The 15587-nt window shown below is 55.8% G+C and overlaps 1 protein-coding gene across 9 annotated transcripts in view; it reads left to right on the top strand.

The window, feature by feature from the left end:
* RTKN (rhotekin) overlaps nucleotides 1–8118 on the top strand; it is a 35605-nt gene extending 27487 nt beyond the window's left edge. For 7 of the 9 annotated variants that reach the window (XM_054989799.1, XM_054989798.1, XM_054989804.1 and 4 more), the window contains 3 exons: nucleotides 4016–4181; nucleotides 5488–5592; nucleotides 7066–8118. In XM_054989799.1, the coding sequence (XP_054845774.1) occupies nucleotides 4016–4181; nucleotides 5488–5592; nucleotides 7066–7451 (657 nt within the window). In that variant the 3' untranslated portion in view covers nucleotides 7452–8118. Of the gene's footprint in view, nucleotides 1–4015; nucleotides 4182–5487; nucleotides 5593–6375; nucleotides 6489–7065 lie in introns of those variants that run through there. The other 2 variants (XM_054989805.1, XM_054989806.1) reach the window with 2 other exon arrangements.
* The last annotated feature ends 7469 nt before the right edge of the window (nucleotides 8119–15587 follow it).

The following is a 15587-nucleotide window of genomic DNA, read 5'->3' on the forward strand; positions in this document are numbered from 1 at the left end:
TGATCCTGTGGCTCTCCATTGCCTGTGTACCCTGAGACGACCTGGCAGGCAAACGGATGCATCTGACACACACAGCGTGCCTCGGGCCTGGCGCGGATGCCGTAGCCTGTCACACGGCGGACTGCTGGCCTTGCAGAGGAGTTGCCCCTATGCAAGGCCGCGGTCTGAGCGTCCACATGCCAGCTGACCGCTGCATGACTTCCTCCAGCCTCTGTCGTGGCCTCAGAGGGGTGTTATATGTGGGTGACTGAGATGTGAAAAGCCGATGGTTGGAAGCAGCCATGCTCCTGCCTGCCTGCGTGTGTATGTAGAATCACAGAATCATAAGAGTGGGAAGGGGCCGTACAGACCATCTAGTCCAACCCCCTGCCCAGTGCAGGATCAGCCTAAAGCACCTCTGACAAGTATTCATCCAGCCTCTTCTTGAAAACTGCCAGTGAAGGGGAGCTCACCACCTCCCGAGGCAGCTGATTCCACCTTTGAACTACTCTGACTGTGAAAAAGTTCTTCCTAATATCCAGCCGGTACCTTTCTGCATGTAATTTAAGCCCATTGCTTCGGGTCCTACCCTCTGCTGCCCACTGGAACAGCTCCTTGCCCTCCTCTAAATGACAGCCTTTCAAATATTTAAAGAGAGCAATCATGTCCCCCCTCAACCTCCTCTTCTCCAAACTAAACATTCCCAAGGCCCTCAGCCTTACCTCGTAGGGCTCAGTCTCCAGACCCCTGATCATCCTCGTCGCTCTCCTCTGCACCCTCTCGATTTTGTCCACATCCTTTTTGAAGTGAGGCCTCCAGAATTGCACACAATACTCCAGGTGTGGCCTGACCAAGGCAGTATAGAGAGAGGCTATGACCTCCTGCGATTTCGACTCTATGGCCCCTTTGATACAACCCAAGATTGAATTAGCCTTTTTTGCCACCACATCACACTGACTGCTCATATTTAGCTTACAGTCCACTCTTACCCCAAGATCCCTTTCACATATACTACTGCCCAGAAGTGTATCCCCCATCCAGTATTTGTGCTTCCCATTTTTGTGGCCCAGATGTAATACTGTGCACTTGACTTTGTTGAATTGCATCCTATTCACAGCTGCCCACTTCTCCAGAGTATTCAGGTCTTGCTGAATTTTAATTCTATCTTCTTGGGTGTTTGCTACTCCTCCTAATTTGGTATCATCAGCAAATTTAATGAGCAGCCCTTCCACTCCTTCATCCAGATCATTGATAAAAATATTGAAAAGTACCGGGCCCAAAACAGAGCCCTGCGGCACCCCACTGGACACCTCCCTCCAATCTGATGAAACGCCGTTGACCACCACTCTTTGAGTGCGGTCCTCCAACCAGTTCCCTATCCACCGAACTGCCCTATAGTCTACTCCACAGTCTTCCAGTTTGCCCATCAGAATGTCATGGGGGACATTATCAAAAGCTTTACTGAAATCCAGATAAATAATGTCAACAGAGTTCCCCCGATCCAGTAAGCTGGTCACTCGATCAAAGAAGGAAACCAGTTTGGTCTGGCAAGATCTGTTAGGAACAAAACCATGCTGACTTCCCCGGATCACTGAGTGGTCCTTCAGATGCTTACTGATTGATCCCTTTAAAATCTGTTCTAATATCTTCCCAGCAACAGAAGTCAGACTGACCGGCCTGCAGTTTCCCGGGTCATCCTTCCTCCCTTTCTTAAAGATTGGGATAACATCCGCTCTTCTCCAATCTTGTGGCACATCCCCAGTCCTCCAGGAGGCCTTGAAGATGATGGACAGGGGTTCTGCAAGTTCTCTGGAAAGTTCTTTCAGCACTCTTGGGTGCACCCCATCCGGCCCAGGGGATTTGTATTCATCCAGTGCAGCCAGATGCCTCTCCACAACTTCTCTGTCAATGTCAACTAGCCCCCCAGGTGTCCTGTCAAGTCTCCTACCATCTCTAGATGGGCTCAAGCTCTTCAGGGAGAAAACAGAGGCAAAAAAGACATTAAGCCTGTCTGCTTTTTCTCTGTCCTGCATCAGAGTTTCTCCATCTACTCCCAACAGCGGTCCAATTGCCTCTTTTACCTTGCGTTTGCTTCTCACATATCTGTAGAAGTTTTTCTTGTTGTAGCGAGCCCTCCTGGCCAGACCCAGCTCGTACTGAGCTTTGGCCCCTCTGATGGCTGATCTGCAGTACCTATTAACCCTCATATACTCCTCTTTAGAGGTCTGTCCTTCTCTCCATTTCCTGAACATTTCCTTTTTCTCCCTTAGCTTATTCTGGAGCTCTCTGTGCATCCACATCGGTTTCTTGGAGCCCTTACCATGTTTCCGTCTTGCTGGGATAGTGAGGGCTTGAGCTTGCAAAAGCTCGTGTTTGAGAAGGGCCCACCCTTCACTCGCTCCTTTCCCTTCCAGCACACTCCCCCACGGAATGACTCTCATCAAGCCTCTGAGTTCATCGAAGTTGGCCCTACGAAAATCTAACCTACGAGTCTGGCTACGAACTTCCTTGGCCCCCCACAGCAACTGGAATTCAAGGAGGACATGGTCACTTCCCCCTAAGGTCCCCACCACCTTCATCTCATCTACCAATTCTTCCCTGTTGGTTAATATCAAGTCTAGTATGGCCGAACCCCTTGTAGCTTCCTCCACCTTTTGAAAAAGTAAGTTATCGGCCAAGCAGGTCAGGAAATTGCATGATTCATGATCCTTTGCTGAACCCGTCTCCCAGCACACATCAGGGAAGTTGAAGTCACCCATAATTAAAAGGTTCTGACGTCTGGATACTCTACCAATCTGTTCAAAGAGGGCAGCATCCGTTTCTTCTCGCTGGTCAGGTGGTCTGTAGCAGACTCCAACAATAATACCCTTTGTCCTTCCTCCCCTTATTTCTACCCATATACTTTCCACTGGGCTGTCCGCCCCATTCTCCGTAACTTCTTGACAATCAAGCCCTCTCCTCACATACAACGCCACTCCACCTCCTCTTCTACCCTTCCGGTTTTTCTTGAACAACTTATACCCATCCACTAGCACATTCCAGTCATGGGAATCATCCCACCAAGTCTCAGTAATTCCTACTATATCGTAGTCCTCTGTTTGCAATAGAAGCTCAAGCTCTTCTTTCTTATTGCCCATACTTTGGGCATTGGTATATAGACACTTGTAGCCATGTACCTTTGTTTGACCTTTCCTACCCAGGTGGGTCCCCACTGTGTTCACTTCGTCATTGAAGTCGCCATGTCGATCGTCCCCTTCCCCTTGCGGCATCAGTTTAAAGCTGTATGTTTAAATGCTGCTTTGCCACTCTTCTCTCCCAAGACGCCCAAAGCCTCTCACATGAATTTCCAAGTGAAACTATATAACTAACAAATAAGAGAAGCAAATCACATGCGGCCCCTGGGCAGGGCAGCGTTTGGTGGGCCGGCTGCCATAGGCCTTGGGCCAAGAGGTTTCGGCTTCTTGCAGAAGGGCTCGTGCCTCTGGCCGCACCCAAACTGAGACGCCTGCAGGCAGCAAGGAGCCTGGCGCCCCCCCTCCCCCGCTCCCTCTTAGCCCTCTGCAGCTCCTCTGCACAGGGCAGGGCCTCCCATCCCCCTTCTTGCTGCACATTCAGCTTTGCTCTTCAGAGGTTGCGCACTCCCACACACATGCTTCTCTCTGCACACGAGGATTCACATGTCTGTGCCCAGACGTAGCATGATTTTTAAAACTGCAAATTGTTCCCCCTCTCACTGGGAAGCTCCATGGTTTGGGATGGTGGTGGAGAAGAGTAGCATCTAAGCACCATACCTGGAGGGGGCTGGTGGTGGTGGTGATACACATCGCTTGTGCAAGGAGGGGTGTTCACGGCCACCAAGAGCCATGGGCTACAAACAGCATGGCAGAGCCGGCCAGTCGTACAGCTGGGGGCTTGGCCCTGGATGTCTTCCAAGACCAAATGCGCCGAAGGTGTCATCGGCCCCTTCTGCAGGTTGCCTTCCCCACCTCGGTGGCTGTAGGCCCCTTCTGCCCCTAAGGCCTCTTTGCGTATGCAGGAAACGCGCATCCGGGCCTCGGAGAGGGACCCCAAGCGTCGCTTGCAGAGCATGTTGGTAACCAACCGCTATGGGGGCGAGGAGGTGACCCACACACTACAGGCAGAAAACCGGGCTGAGACTCAGCGTTGGATGGAGGCCTTCTGGCAGCACTTCTATGACATGAGTAAGCAGAAGCAGGGCCAGAGGCGGGAGAAGGCCATGGCTCCTGACGTGGGTCCTGGCTGTTCCCCGCGGCTGAGCATCGTGTCCCCTGTCCCCGTGGCTGCCGTGTTGGAAGAGCTGGAGGCTGACTGCCTTGTGAGAAACGGGAAGGGCAAGCTGAGAGCCCCCCCCTCTCCAGCAGACTCCACTGTGGCTTCAACTGAAAGTTGAGGCAGGGGGTGTGGTCTGCAGCACCCCCCTCTCTGGGGAGAAGGTGGCTCGGGGGAAGTCTTTGGCCACAGGGCTGGCGCGCTGTTGGGGTGTCTCGGCTTGCTTGGGAAGGGGAGCCCCGTGGTACAGGGCCGTCAGCAGGGAGTCTTGGCTTCAGGTTCCTGCTCAGCCCTCGCGCCAGCCCCACCCTCCCTTTCTTGGCTGGACTGACCTCACTCTGTTCCTGTGAAGAGACTCGGTGGAGTGGCTGAGCCTGCTCCAAAGGCCAGGAGGCAGCGGGGAGGGCTGCTTGGCCATTCCAGGGCCGACTCGCCCCCCCCCCCGGGGTTCTGCAGCTGCCCCTGAATCCTTCCTGGGTTGCAGACCCGGGTTTTCTGCCATCGTTTCGCCAGTTTTGTTTTGCAAACCGCTTTGCTCTCAGGTGCAGTGGAAGTATCTTGAGCTCATAGTGGAAGGACCAAGCGTGCAGATGTCCCCAGTGCCCTCTCCCCAGTTGTGTGTGTGTGTGTGGGGGGGTGCTGTTCCTCTTTTGGATAAGGGGGTCTTCCTCCTCCTCTCCCCCAGTTCAGAATAAGAAGCAGGTCACCATCTCTATGCAGATTCCTGTGGGGCCACTCTGGATTGGGCTGGGGGGGGCTTGGGGGGGGGGCTCAGCAGTGAGACAAGCGGCTTCACTTAGGGGAGGAGGACTGGGGAAGAGCCCCTCCCTGGTCAAGCTGGCAGTGGTTCTGCGGGTTCCCCCCAAGCTCTCCCTCTTGACCCGCCTGGAGCTCTTGTTCCCTGCAGCCGTTGGCTTTGGTGGTTTGGATTGGGAGGGCGGATGTCAGGAGGGGGCTGCCTTCCACTGCTCTTTCCTTGGTGCTTGGATCGGACTAGATGCCCTCTGGGTTCCACTGTTGGGATCCTGCCCAGTGCAGGCACAGGTTGCAGATAGCAAAGGCTCAATGGAAGCCTTTGCTACCTGCTATTGCAGGCGAAGAATGGCCGCAAGATGGTAGTAAAACGCCATTGCACCACTTAACAGACCCCCCCCCCCGCCCCCAGCAGCAGAGATGTGGTTGTCAGGGTGGGATCTAACTGCCCCCCACTTCTCCCAGGCCAGTGGAAGCACTGCTGTGACGAGCTGATGAAGGTGGAGACCCCTTCGCCTCGCCGGCCTGCTGCCCCTCTGCCCAAGCAGGGATCCTTGTATCATGAGACGGGTAAGCAGGTGGGGGAGGGGCTTGGGGCGGGGCTAGGGCACCCGCCATCTCAGAAAGGGAGGCTGCCAGGGAGCAAGCGGGCAGAGAAGGGGGGTTGTCAGCGGACCTGTCTCCTGGGGTGTGGACCTCTGTTATGGCTGCCGTTAGAGGCCTCTTAAACGAAGGAAAAGAATTGCTCAGAGGGGTCCCCTTCATGGGACTGTTCTTTCCAGCACAGAGATTAATCGTGACAGCTTCTGTCACTGGAAGCACATCGGTGCCCGTTCTAATAAATGCTCTAAAATCCTTTCCTGGCCCCTGGGCTCTGGTGGGGGCTCCTGGCACACCCTTCCGGCTGGAAGGCACATACTCTGCAGTCCTTTGCCAGGAAGGCCGGGCCCTTCTCGCGGGAGGTGGTGCTTTAGAGCAGACATCCGCCCTCCAGGCTAGGCAAAGCTCGCAGCGTGCAGGGAGTGGAGGATGTGAGCCTCGAAGCTCCCCTGCCAGGGTGACGCTCTGGCACTCCGCCTGCCTTAGAGCTCCAGTTGCGGGCTGGCCAGGCAACGCTGCTTCCTGTGCCGGGCGGGCGGGGGGGGGGGGCGGGGGCTGGAAGGCGTCTCTGTTTTCTGCCCCTTCTTCTGGGGCTCTCTCTTCCTCCTGGATTTCCACGGGTCCCTGCCCCACATCCCCCTGGCACCCACTGTCCAGATCTGTGTGTCTGTAACTCTCTGCTCTCCTGCCGCTTCCTCTCTGCATGTTTCCCTCTCTCTTTCTCTTCTTGTCTGCCCTGCCCACCCACCCCAGCTCTCCCTGGCCCCGTGGGGCTGCCCTCCACCTGCGAGGGGCTTCTGTTGCAGGACAACGCTGTCTCTGCTGAGGTTCGGGCTCTGCTGTCCTCGTATTACAGTGACAGGTGACGTGACGCAGCCGGAGAGGAAGCAGGGGACCCTTCTGAGGAGGGAAGCAAGCGGGGCAGGTGGTGGCTTGGGCTGGGGGGCCGGCAGCGGTGAGGGCAGGAGTGCCAGTTCTGTCTGGCAGGGGGAAGGAGGCGACAGCTGGGGGCCCCCGCCTGCTTCAGCCTGCCCAGCCTCGCCCCCCCCCCCCCGGTACAGTCTGGGTTGGGGCCAGCGGTCTTGAGTGATGCGACTCACCACAGGCTGACTGCAAGCCAAGGGGGCCGGTCTCCTGGGAATGCCTGGCCATGTGTCTGAGCTGTGGTTGTGCCACACCAGCCTTTGTCAGCCAGGCGTGGAGCGCTAAGAAGTCCTCGGTGGTTCAGCAGTGGAGCGTGGAAAGGGAGCCTTGAGGCCAGGCGGCAGGCCTGCTCCCAAGGATGGCGCCGAGAAGCGGGAGGCTCTTGCCGGTCGTGGTGGGGCCCCAACGGGAGGGAGCAGGGGGAGGCATGTCGGGCCGAGCCCTGCAGCGCTTTCTGTAGCCCCTCTGAGACGCAGGGCAGTGACCCCCCCACACACACACCTCCTCTCTTCCCTCCAGCTATTGAACCCGTGGATGACATCGAGGCCGTGACGGAGATCCTGGCACGTCGGGTGTCGGGCCTGGGTAGCCCTGTGTGGCTGTCCCTCTTCGAGGGGCCAGGGTCCCCTCCCACCGGGGCTTCAGACAGTGACAGCAACTCCAGCACCAGCCCCCGCCCACTGCGCCCCCCCTGGGGGCGGCCTCGCACTCTCTCTCTGGATGCCAAGCTCAGCACCTTGAACGGACGCTCCGGCCGGCCGCCCCCTCCTCGGACCCGTGGCCCTTCGCACTCAAGCTCCAGTTCCTCCGGCAGTGGCAGCCCCACCCCTGAGCCCACCCGGCCCCCATGCCCCCAGCCCCACCCTACCTTCGACCCTCGCCTGTGGCTGCAGTCCCAGGTCTAAGAAGAGGCTGGCCCAGGGCTGCCTCTGGCAGGGAGGCAGTCTCAGTGGCCGGGGGTGGGACAGGGCCTTGGATTGGCGAGGCCAGTGGCTGTCTTGCCCGACCTAAGGAGGTGGCTGGCAGCTTTGGGGAGCCTCTGCCTGCCCTCTGCCCCCCTCCCCCAGGAGAGGCTGCTTCCCCTGAGAGCTTGGCTGCCTTCGCTTGGACCTCCAGCTGGCAACCTCCCGGCTCCCTCCAGCTGGGCTCCGAGTCTCCCTGGAAGTGAGTTTGGAGCTTGGGAACTCACCTCTTCCCCTGAGCTCCAGAGCTGGGCAGCTCTCCTGGCTGGAAGACTTCTGAGGGTGCGGGACCAGAAGCAAAGTCCCTTTCTTTTGGGGGGGGGGGGAGAAACTGGAATGCCTTGGGCTGGGAAACGCTGCTGTCCTGGGGGCACGGGAGCAGGTGGCTGCCCCTTGACGGAAGGTGGCCTTCTCCAGGACGAGGCAGGGGGGCAAGTTGGTGTTGGAATCTTGGCCCCCTTCATTCCTCCCTCATCCTGAGATTCAGGGATTTGTGCCAATGCAGGGTGGGGTCCTGCCAGACAGCCAGCTGGGTCCCCCCTCCCCCCTTGGTCTGTGTCAAAGGGGACTGCCTCTGCTCCTTAACACACATTAAAATATATTTAACGTTTCCTTTGTGAAAGCATGGCTGGAGCGGGGGGGACTGCTGGGAGGCTTTAATGCTGCACAAATTCTGGTTTTCTGGTGCTTGGTGGGCTCTTTTGGGTTGCCTTTGGGTGCTGCCTGGAGAGGGGGGGGTGAGAGAGAGAGAGAGAGAGATGGAATGAAGGCATTAAGCTGCTACCTGGGGGTACAGACTCCCTACTGAGTAGCTGCGCCACCCTTGGGTTTGAGGGCTTACCGAGATACAGTGCAGTATCCCCTTTCTCGCTCTCACAACCACCTTGTGAGGTTGGTTCGGCTGAGCGAGGAATGACTGGTCAGGATCACCCAGCAGCTTTCTCATGGGTGCAAGTCACAGAGTGGCCCTCCTGAGGAACCTGTCGTGGTGCGTTAAGCCTGTGATGAATTTGAACGCAAGCCCTGGCCCACGAGCGCAGGTGCTTCCTTGTCGGGGGGGGGGCTGGGGGTGCTCTGGCCCTGCCTCCTGGCTCAGGATCTGCCCTCAGAAGCACCACTAGTGGCAGGAGCCGCGTGCCTCCGCAGCCCGGCTGAACTGGTTGCTTAGCAAGACGCCCGTGGGAATGGCGGCAGGGCTGGGAGGGGCGACTTCCTTCCCCAACGGGGTGCCCAAATACAAAGTTGCAGGCGTGGATGGATGTTGACTGCAGGGCAGGTGAAAGGTGTGTGTGTGTGTGTGGGGTTTCCCATGGTGAAAAGCATTTGCACCAGCCATGGACGTCTCTGCATACATTTGCAGTGGGATACCAGCTGGGGTGTGCAATAAAAAAAGAAAGGACTGGGTGATTGCAGGCAAGCGAGATCCCACCTTGGTCAGGGACAGAGAGCGAGGAGGACATGCTGCAGCCCTGAAGAGACTGGATATCATTACTAAAAGAGTTGTCATTTTGGAATTTTAGTGTTGTGTCATTATTTTGAGGCCGCTTGATTGTTGTGTGTAAATCCAGCTCTGATGAGAGAAGATACCGTGTGTGTGCGTGCGTGCGCACGCGCGCAGTTGGAACGTGGAGCAGCTGATGAACTTGGAAGGCTGATCCGTATCGCCAGCCCCAGAGGGCATCAAGTGTGTGTGTGTGTGGGGGGGTGTTTTGTGGCAGGTGGTGCTGTTAGTTTATTCCTGAACAGCCCGGAGTGGTGGTGGGGAGCTAAGTGGTGGGGCGCGGGGGGAGGGAGGTTTGCAGATGGCACCCAATAATTACAGGTGGTGAAAACCAAAACGAATTCCAGACAGTTCCAGAAGGGTCACAGATACTGACAGGCAAATAAGGTTTGATGAGAGAGTAAGGCACCGGAAGGCGAAGGTCCTGAGATGGCTCAGTTCCCAGGACAAGGTGCTTGGACCCCTCTTCCCGCCAAATCTCGGGCTGAGACAGAGCCAGGCAGAAGCAGCAAGGCCAGGCTTCCCTTCCAGTTTGTGCCAGGGTGCCCAGCCCCTCGGGGCGAATCAAGGGTGGGCAATGGGCACAGCCGTTCAGTGGGGGAGGTGCCCAGATGCGGCAGGAACTGAAGCTGCTGCTCTCGCCCCCTCCCCCAGCGTTGCCCAGGAGGCATTTGGCTGTCCCCGATGAGTGCCTGCCTTGCCATGAGGACTGAGCCTAGCCTGCGTCTCCAATTCGCTTTTGCCTTGGAGCTCCCAGGCTTTCCACATGCAGGAGGCATCAGCCGTTGGGCTGATTTGTTACTCAAATGTGGGGGGGGGTCTCCTTGGGAATTGGGGGGATTAGCATACAAGGAGACACAGCGAGAGGGGGTAACCAGCAGGATCTCCACCAACGTATACCAGGTTTGTTCCCTTAGAGGACTTCCTAATAACACAGGCGGATGTTCAACAGGAGCGTTTTTAATTAAAGAAGCAGTAAAAGAGCACTTGCACAGAATACGCACCGCGCGCACACGTACACACACACACAGCTAACTAGAAAATCAGCGAGGAAGTGGGAAAGCAGTTTCAGGAAGGGCTATAGCTGCCAGTCTTGAAGAGGAAGGTTCCATGGAGACAGCAGCAAAGACAACGTGCGCTTCACGGAGAGAAGAGGGGTTAGGGTTCAGCTGTATCTCAGCATGCATGGAAGGGTCCAGAACACACACTGAGCACATGGCTGAAGAGCCCAATTATATGTCTCTGCCCCCAAAACAATAGCTTAGTGGCAGACTCTGGAGGTGAGAGAATAAAACGGAAGGGTGTGATTGTGCATATCTGGGAGGAACTATAGGTAAAAACAGTGATTGATGACCCCAGATGTTTGGATGGGAAAGGCCTATCAGGTTCCTGGATAGTCCAGATTGGGAAGCAGAATGAGGGGAGATTTGGAAGGGTGTGGATGATAAAGCAGGAGCTTTGGGAAGAGCTGTTTTGTCTTGCATATTTGCACTTCTCTGGGGTGTGGGGCTGATGGTCGGTCTTGCTGCATGACTCGCGTTCCAGTGTTTTTCCGTCTCCAGTCAGAGTTGGGAACCGTTCTGCTTAGCCAGGCAGCATGTCAGGTACTTGAAGCACATGACGGGAAAGGCCGGTGAGATGTCTGCGTTGGCACGCTGCTCTTTCAGTGTGAGCTGGGTATGATTGCTAACAGCAGGGGTGAGGGGTGGGGAGGGAGGAATGCTGCTGTTCATCTCCTGGGCAAGGGGGAGCTTGAGGGGACCCTGCGTACATTGAGCTGCTCTGTCCTCTGCGGTGCCTGCCATTGTCTTGGCACTGCTCCCCTGCGGCCTGTTTGCTGCTATGCCCTCTAGCAACGGGGGAGAAACCACTCCTTGAGGAGGAGGTCTCAGAGAAGCCTCCTTTGCTCACCCCTTACCCAGGGATGCTGACCAGCCACCAAGGCATGCGGGGGTGAAAGAAAGGGGGTCTTCCCTTCAGCAGGGGTCTCCCATTCTGCTTCTGACCAGCTGCCCATCAGCAGACAAATCTCTGCAAAAAGAACCAGGAGGCAGAGGAGAGCAAGTGCCAAGCCTGGCCCTCCTTGCCATCTGCCTGCCAGACAATTCCTTGGCCCCCAATTAATTGTTATTTATAGTTCGCCTTTTTCACCGAGACTGAAGGCGGATTACACAGCCTGAGTCAATATGATCAATGGACAGGACATAACAAACAGTGCTACAGCGTATACGTTGCAGATAACTAGAAAACACATACATCCAAATGAAGAGCTGGAATAAAGACATGAGCGATTTGACGTGACGTATTGAATGATAAACATTCTTAAAGCTTAGCTGATGCATTTAGAAACGAGATGTTCACGTACTCAAAGGGCTGCCATAGAGAGGATGGCGCGGAGTTGTTTTCGGCTGCCCCAGAAGCTCGGACTAGAACCAACGGCTTGAAATTAAATAAGTGTTTTCGGCTAAACATTAGGAAGAACTTCCTGACAGAACAGTCAGTGGGACAGGCTTCCTCGGGAGGTGGTGGGCTCTCCTTCTTTGGAGGCTTTTAAGCAGAGGCTAGATGGCCATCTGACAGCTGTGCTGATTCTGTGAACCTGGGCAGATCTTGAGGGGGAGGGCAGGAAGGGCTGCATCAGTGCTTAGTCCCCGTGGCCCCCTCTTACACGCCCAGGGTAAGGCTGATCACCACCTTGGGGTCAGGGAGCAATTTCCCATAGGCCAGTTTTTCTGGGCATGGAGTAGGAGTCACTGGGGCAGTCGGGGGAGTAGTTGTGAATTCCCTGCATTGTGCAGGGGGGTGGACTAGATGACCCTAGAGGTTCCTTCCAACTATTATGATTCTATGTGGAAATTACCCAGTAGGAGCATACAAGACAGTACCTAGCAGTATAGTCTACAGTCCCTGTCCCCTTCCAATGGATCTCTCTGAACAATTTCCCTGAAATACAGTCTATTGTCTGTGTTAAAAGAAAAAAGACCTTTGAGATAATTCAGTTTTGCATATTGTGGAAGGTCAGGGGAGAGAGAGCTTTCCTGACCTTCAAGTAGAGCATTCCATAAGGTGGGAGCTACCACAGAGATTTTGCTCATGTGCAAGGCGTCATTTGCAGAAGGCCCTGTTCAGAACAGTAAAGCTGCCATGTCAGACCATAAGGGGAGGGGGGGTCCCATAGATATGAAGAATCAAGGTCGTAAAGAGCTTTGTTTGTGACAGCCAGTACCTTGAATTGAACCCGGTAACTGATAGGCAGCCAATGGCGTGACTGCAAGCTTTCTGGATTTGCAGCTACCATACCCTATTGTATTTGTTTCCGCTGAATGTCCTGTTGATCATGTTGTATTTTGCCTGTGAATGTCCTACTGATTTTATTGTATTCACTTCCACTATTGTGATCCACTTAAGATCTCAGTGAGAAAGGTGATGTATAAATAAACAACAACGCCTGGCCCCAGTCACTCTTTTATTCAGGACTGAGAGAGATGTCAGCCTTGGCAGAGAAGAGCCAGCAAGGAGGCCCAGAACCAGCCGATGTCGATGTCGCTTCCCCTGGCTCTGCCTGCAGCCTTTGACACGGCAGACCCTGCCCTCCAGTTGAGGCATCTGGAGGCAGAAGCAGGTATCGGGATGGGCCTTGGGCTGCTTTAGGTTGCTCCTTATGGAATGGACTCCAAGGGTGGCTGTCGGAGACCAGCTGTTTTCAGTGTGGGAATTAACTTGCAGGGTTCTTGTCACTTTCTCTACCGGTGCCATGTGAGCATGCAGCCAAAGCACGGAAGACTCCATTGCATGACCAGTCAAGGCCTTGATGCAGCCCATGGAGAAGCCCTCCACCCAACAATCCAGCCATTCAGACTGCACGCTGCTTGGGAACGGGGAGCAGCTGCCAACTTGTAGGTGACCAAAAAGGAGAGGGGCCAGAATGAGTCACGAGGACACATTTAGTAATACAAATGGCGGCTGGAGTAAGACATACCATCTCTCACATTTGCTAGACTGTCGCCACTAAAGGAACAGAGACTGAGAATGCCAAAAGCCTAGCGTGTTTTCTCTTCCTTTTGTGGTGGGAAGATCAGAACTGACCCCAGAGGGGGATGGACTCCTACGGGGAGATTTTAAATTCTCAGGACAGGAGAAGGAATCTGCCTCTCTTTGTTCACGTTCCTCAGATAGGTAGAAGTATGAAGCACTAAACCTTTGCCAAGGGACTCCATCTTGTCCATGTGTCAAGGGAGAATGGAAGAAGTCCCAGCTGTGCCTCCTGAGGGCATGAAGGGCTTTTAAAGTCTGCAAGGTGTCGCTTCACTAGCCTCTCCGAGCAACAACAATATAAAGTTCAGGGCTTGCGTGTTTTCACCACGTCTTGTTATCCTTGCACAACCTAATGTTTTTATTGACTTTCTTCCATTTTGGCTTCTCAGCGCCAGATGTCTGTAAACGCCCCTTGCCTATTTGGTCCCGCTTTCGAAAGAGCGGCAAAGGGTGAGCCGCTGCCATCGCTTGAGTGTGATCGCTGGAAGGGTCAACGGATTGCTCTGTACCAGCATCTAGGAGCACGGGGGGTGCAGGAACCAGGCAGAGCCTTTAAATGGCAGCGGAGTGCTAGAGGCACAAATCTGCCTAGTGGGAGACACGCGCAGGTGTGTGGGTGGCAGCAGTCACTACCCAGAGAGAAGCTGGAATTCCCCCACCCAGGAGCAAGGGAAAGGGGGGGATGTTGCTGGGTGGAGACCCGGGACAGCCACGGAGCTTTTCTGAACACCTGGAGCCTGAGGAATGTGGCTTACGATTCCTCCTTCAAACAGATCAAAAGTGAGGTCGACATCTTCGAAGCACTGGTTGGTAAAACAAGGTGAAAATCCCAGGGGTGCTGCTTCCTGGGCAAGAGAGGGATCGTCTCTGTGCAATAAAGAGGAAAGGCGGAATACAAACCTTTTAATAAACACACAAACTGGGAACTCCTTTGCCATGATCTGAGAAAGCCAGTGTTGCTGCCTAGGTGTTCGTCCCAGGGGGCACCCGAGTCTCTTGCTCTCCTCCTGATAGCACAAGAAGGGGGCTGCGGTGGCAATTGTCTAACCCTGTTCTCTTTGCCCAGACCACCCCCTCGTGCCTTGATGAGGAGCAGAGAGGCTAAAGGAAAAGGCCCAGAGGCGCCTAGTGATGAGCACGGCTTACACTGAGTCAGCCCCCTGCTCCCACTAGGCAACCACTGCGTATCGTGCCTGGCACCCGTTCACTCCAGGGACCGAAGCTGGGCTTGCCTACCCTGCATGTGCCCTGCCACAGAGCCCCGGCCCATTCACGGGAAGTGCCAAATGCCGCGGGGCCATCCCTCCCGCAAGGCTTGAAGCCTGTATGCCTCTCTGTCTCTGTCTCTGTCTCTGTCTCTGTCTCTGTCTCTGTCTCTGTCTCTGTCTCTGTCTCTGTCTCTGTCTCTGTGTGTGTGTGTGTGTGTGTGTGTGTGTGTGTGTGTGTGTGTGTGTGTGTGTGTGTGTGTGTGTTTTTTTTTTTTTTTTTTTCAAGCAATGCAAGTTAACCTTCATGACCACCGGACATGTGGCGTTGTGAGAAACATGGAAGTGGAATGCGAGCCCCTAAATGTGGTGTAGTGAAAGTCTGGAAGTCAAATGCACGCTCATCTGTGAGGTTCACTGGGTGTCCATGGGACAGGCACTCTCTCCCTGGAAGGGGGGGGGGGGATGATCCCTTACAGGGTTTTTTTTGTTGTGGGGATAACAACGTACTTTGTAGACCACTCTAAGTTGTCCTGAAGGGCGGTATATAAATCGAATGTTGTTGTTGTTGTTGTTATAAAAAGGTCTCTGCGTTCAGGCGCATGTGAGGGGGAGAATCCTGCTCAGGGGAGCTCACAGCCCACAGCCAGCCAAGCAGGCGCATGCTCTGCCCTGCCCAGAAATGCTCTTTGAGGGTTTGGGACCAAAAGCAGAAAGCCAGCTCCTACGCGTCATGGGTTCAAGCACATGGCCAGAATGTGGCAGCCGCCAGGCCCAGCTCCCCTCCCCCACTTCTGCCTCTTTCTCCTTCATTGCCCCCGGGAGGAACGGCGCTTGGCCCCGGGTAGCCCCCCCTGGCCTGGGGCAAATGAGCGGAGCAGGCGCGAAGAGGCGGCCTGGCTGTCGGACAACGGCAGGGGCCGCCGGGCTTCGTCACGTGTCTCAAGAACCTGCAGCGCCCGCGGGCTGCGCAGCGCTCGTCCCCCCCCCCCCCCAGCAGACCCAACAGCCTGGACGCCACTGGAGGCCTGCCGGGCAGCGGGTGGGGCTGGGGGCCTGGACGCGCAGGAGAGGGAAGAGGCGCTCTGCCAGGGCAGGGGGGCGCGGGGGGGTGCGGCGTGGCTTGGCCGCCTTGGGAAGGGCGGTAGTGCCGGGGCAGCAGCCCGCCTTGGGGTCAGCCTGCTGGGCCAGAAGGCCTGCTGGGCCCGATCTTCGGCATGCCCAGCTAGAGGACGGGAACGCCCTCGGCGGAGACCCCCACAGGCCCCTGCAGCCGGGGCCAGAGCGGAGGAGGGGAGCCGGGCGGACGCACGGGGCCTCTTCACGGGCGGCTCTTCT

The sequence above is a fragment of the Eublepharis macularius genome, chromosome 10 (genome assembly GCF_028583425.1).
Source record: "Eublepharis macularius isolate TG4126 chromosome 10, MPM_Emac_v1.0, whole genome shotgun sequence".
NCBI lineage: Eukaryota > Metazoa > Chordata > Lepidosauria > Squamata > Eublepharidae > Eublepharis > Eublepharis macularius.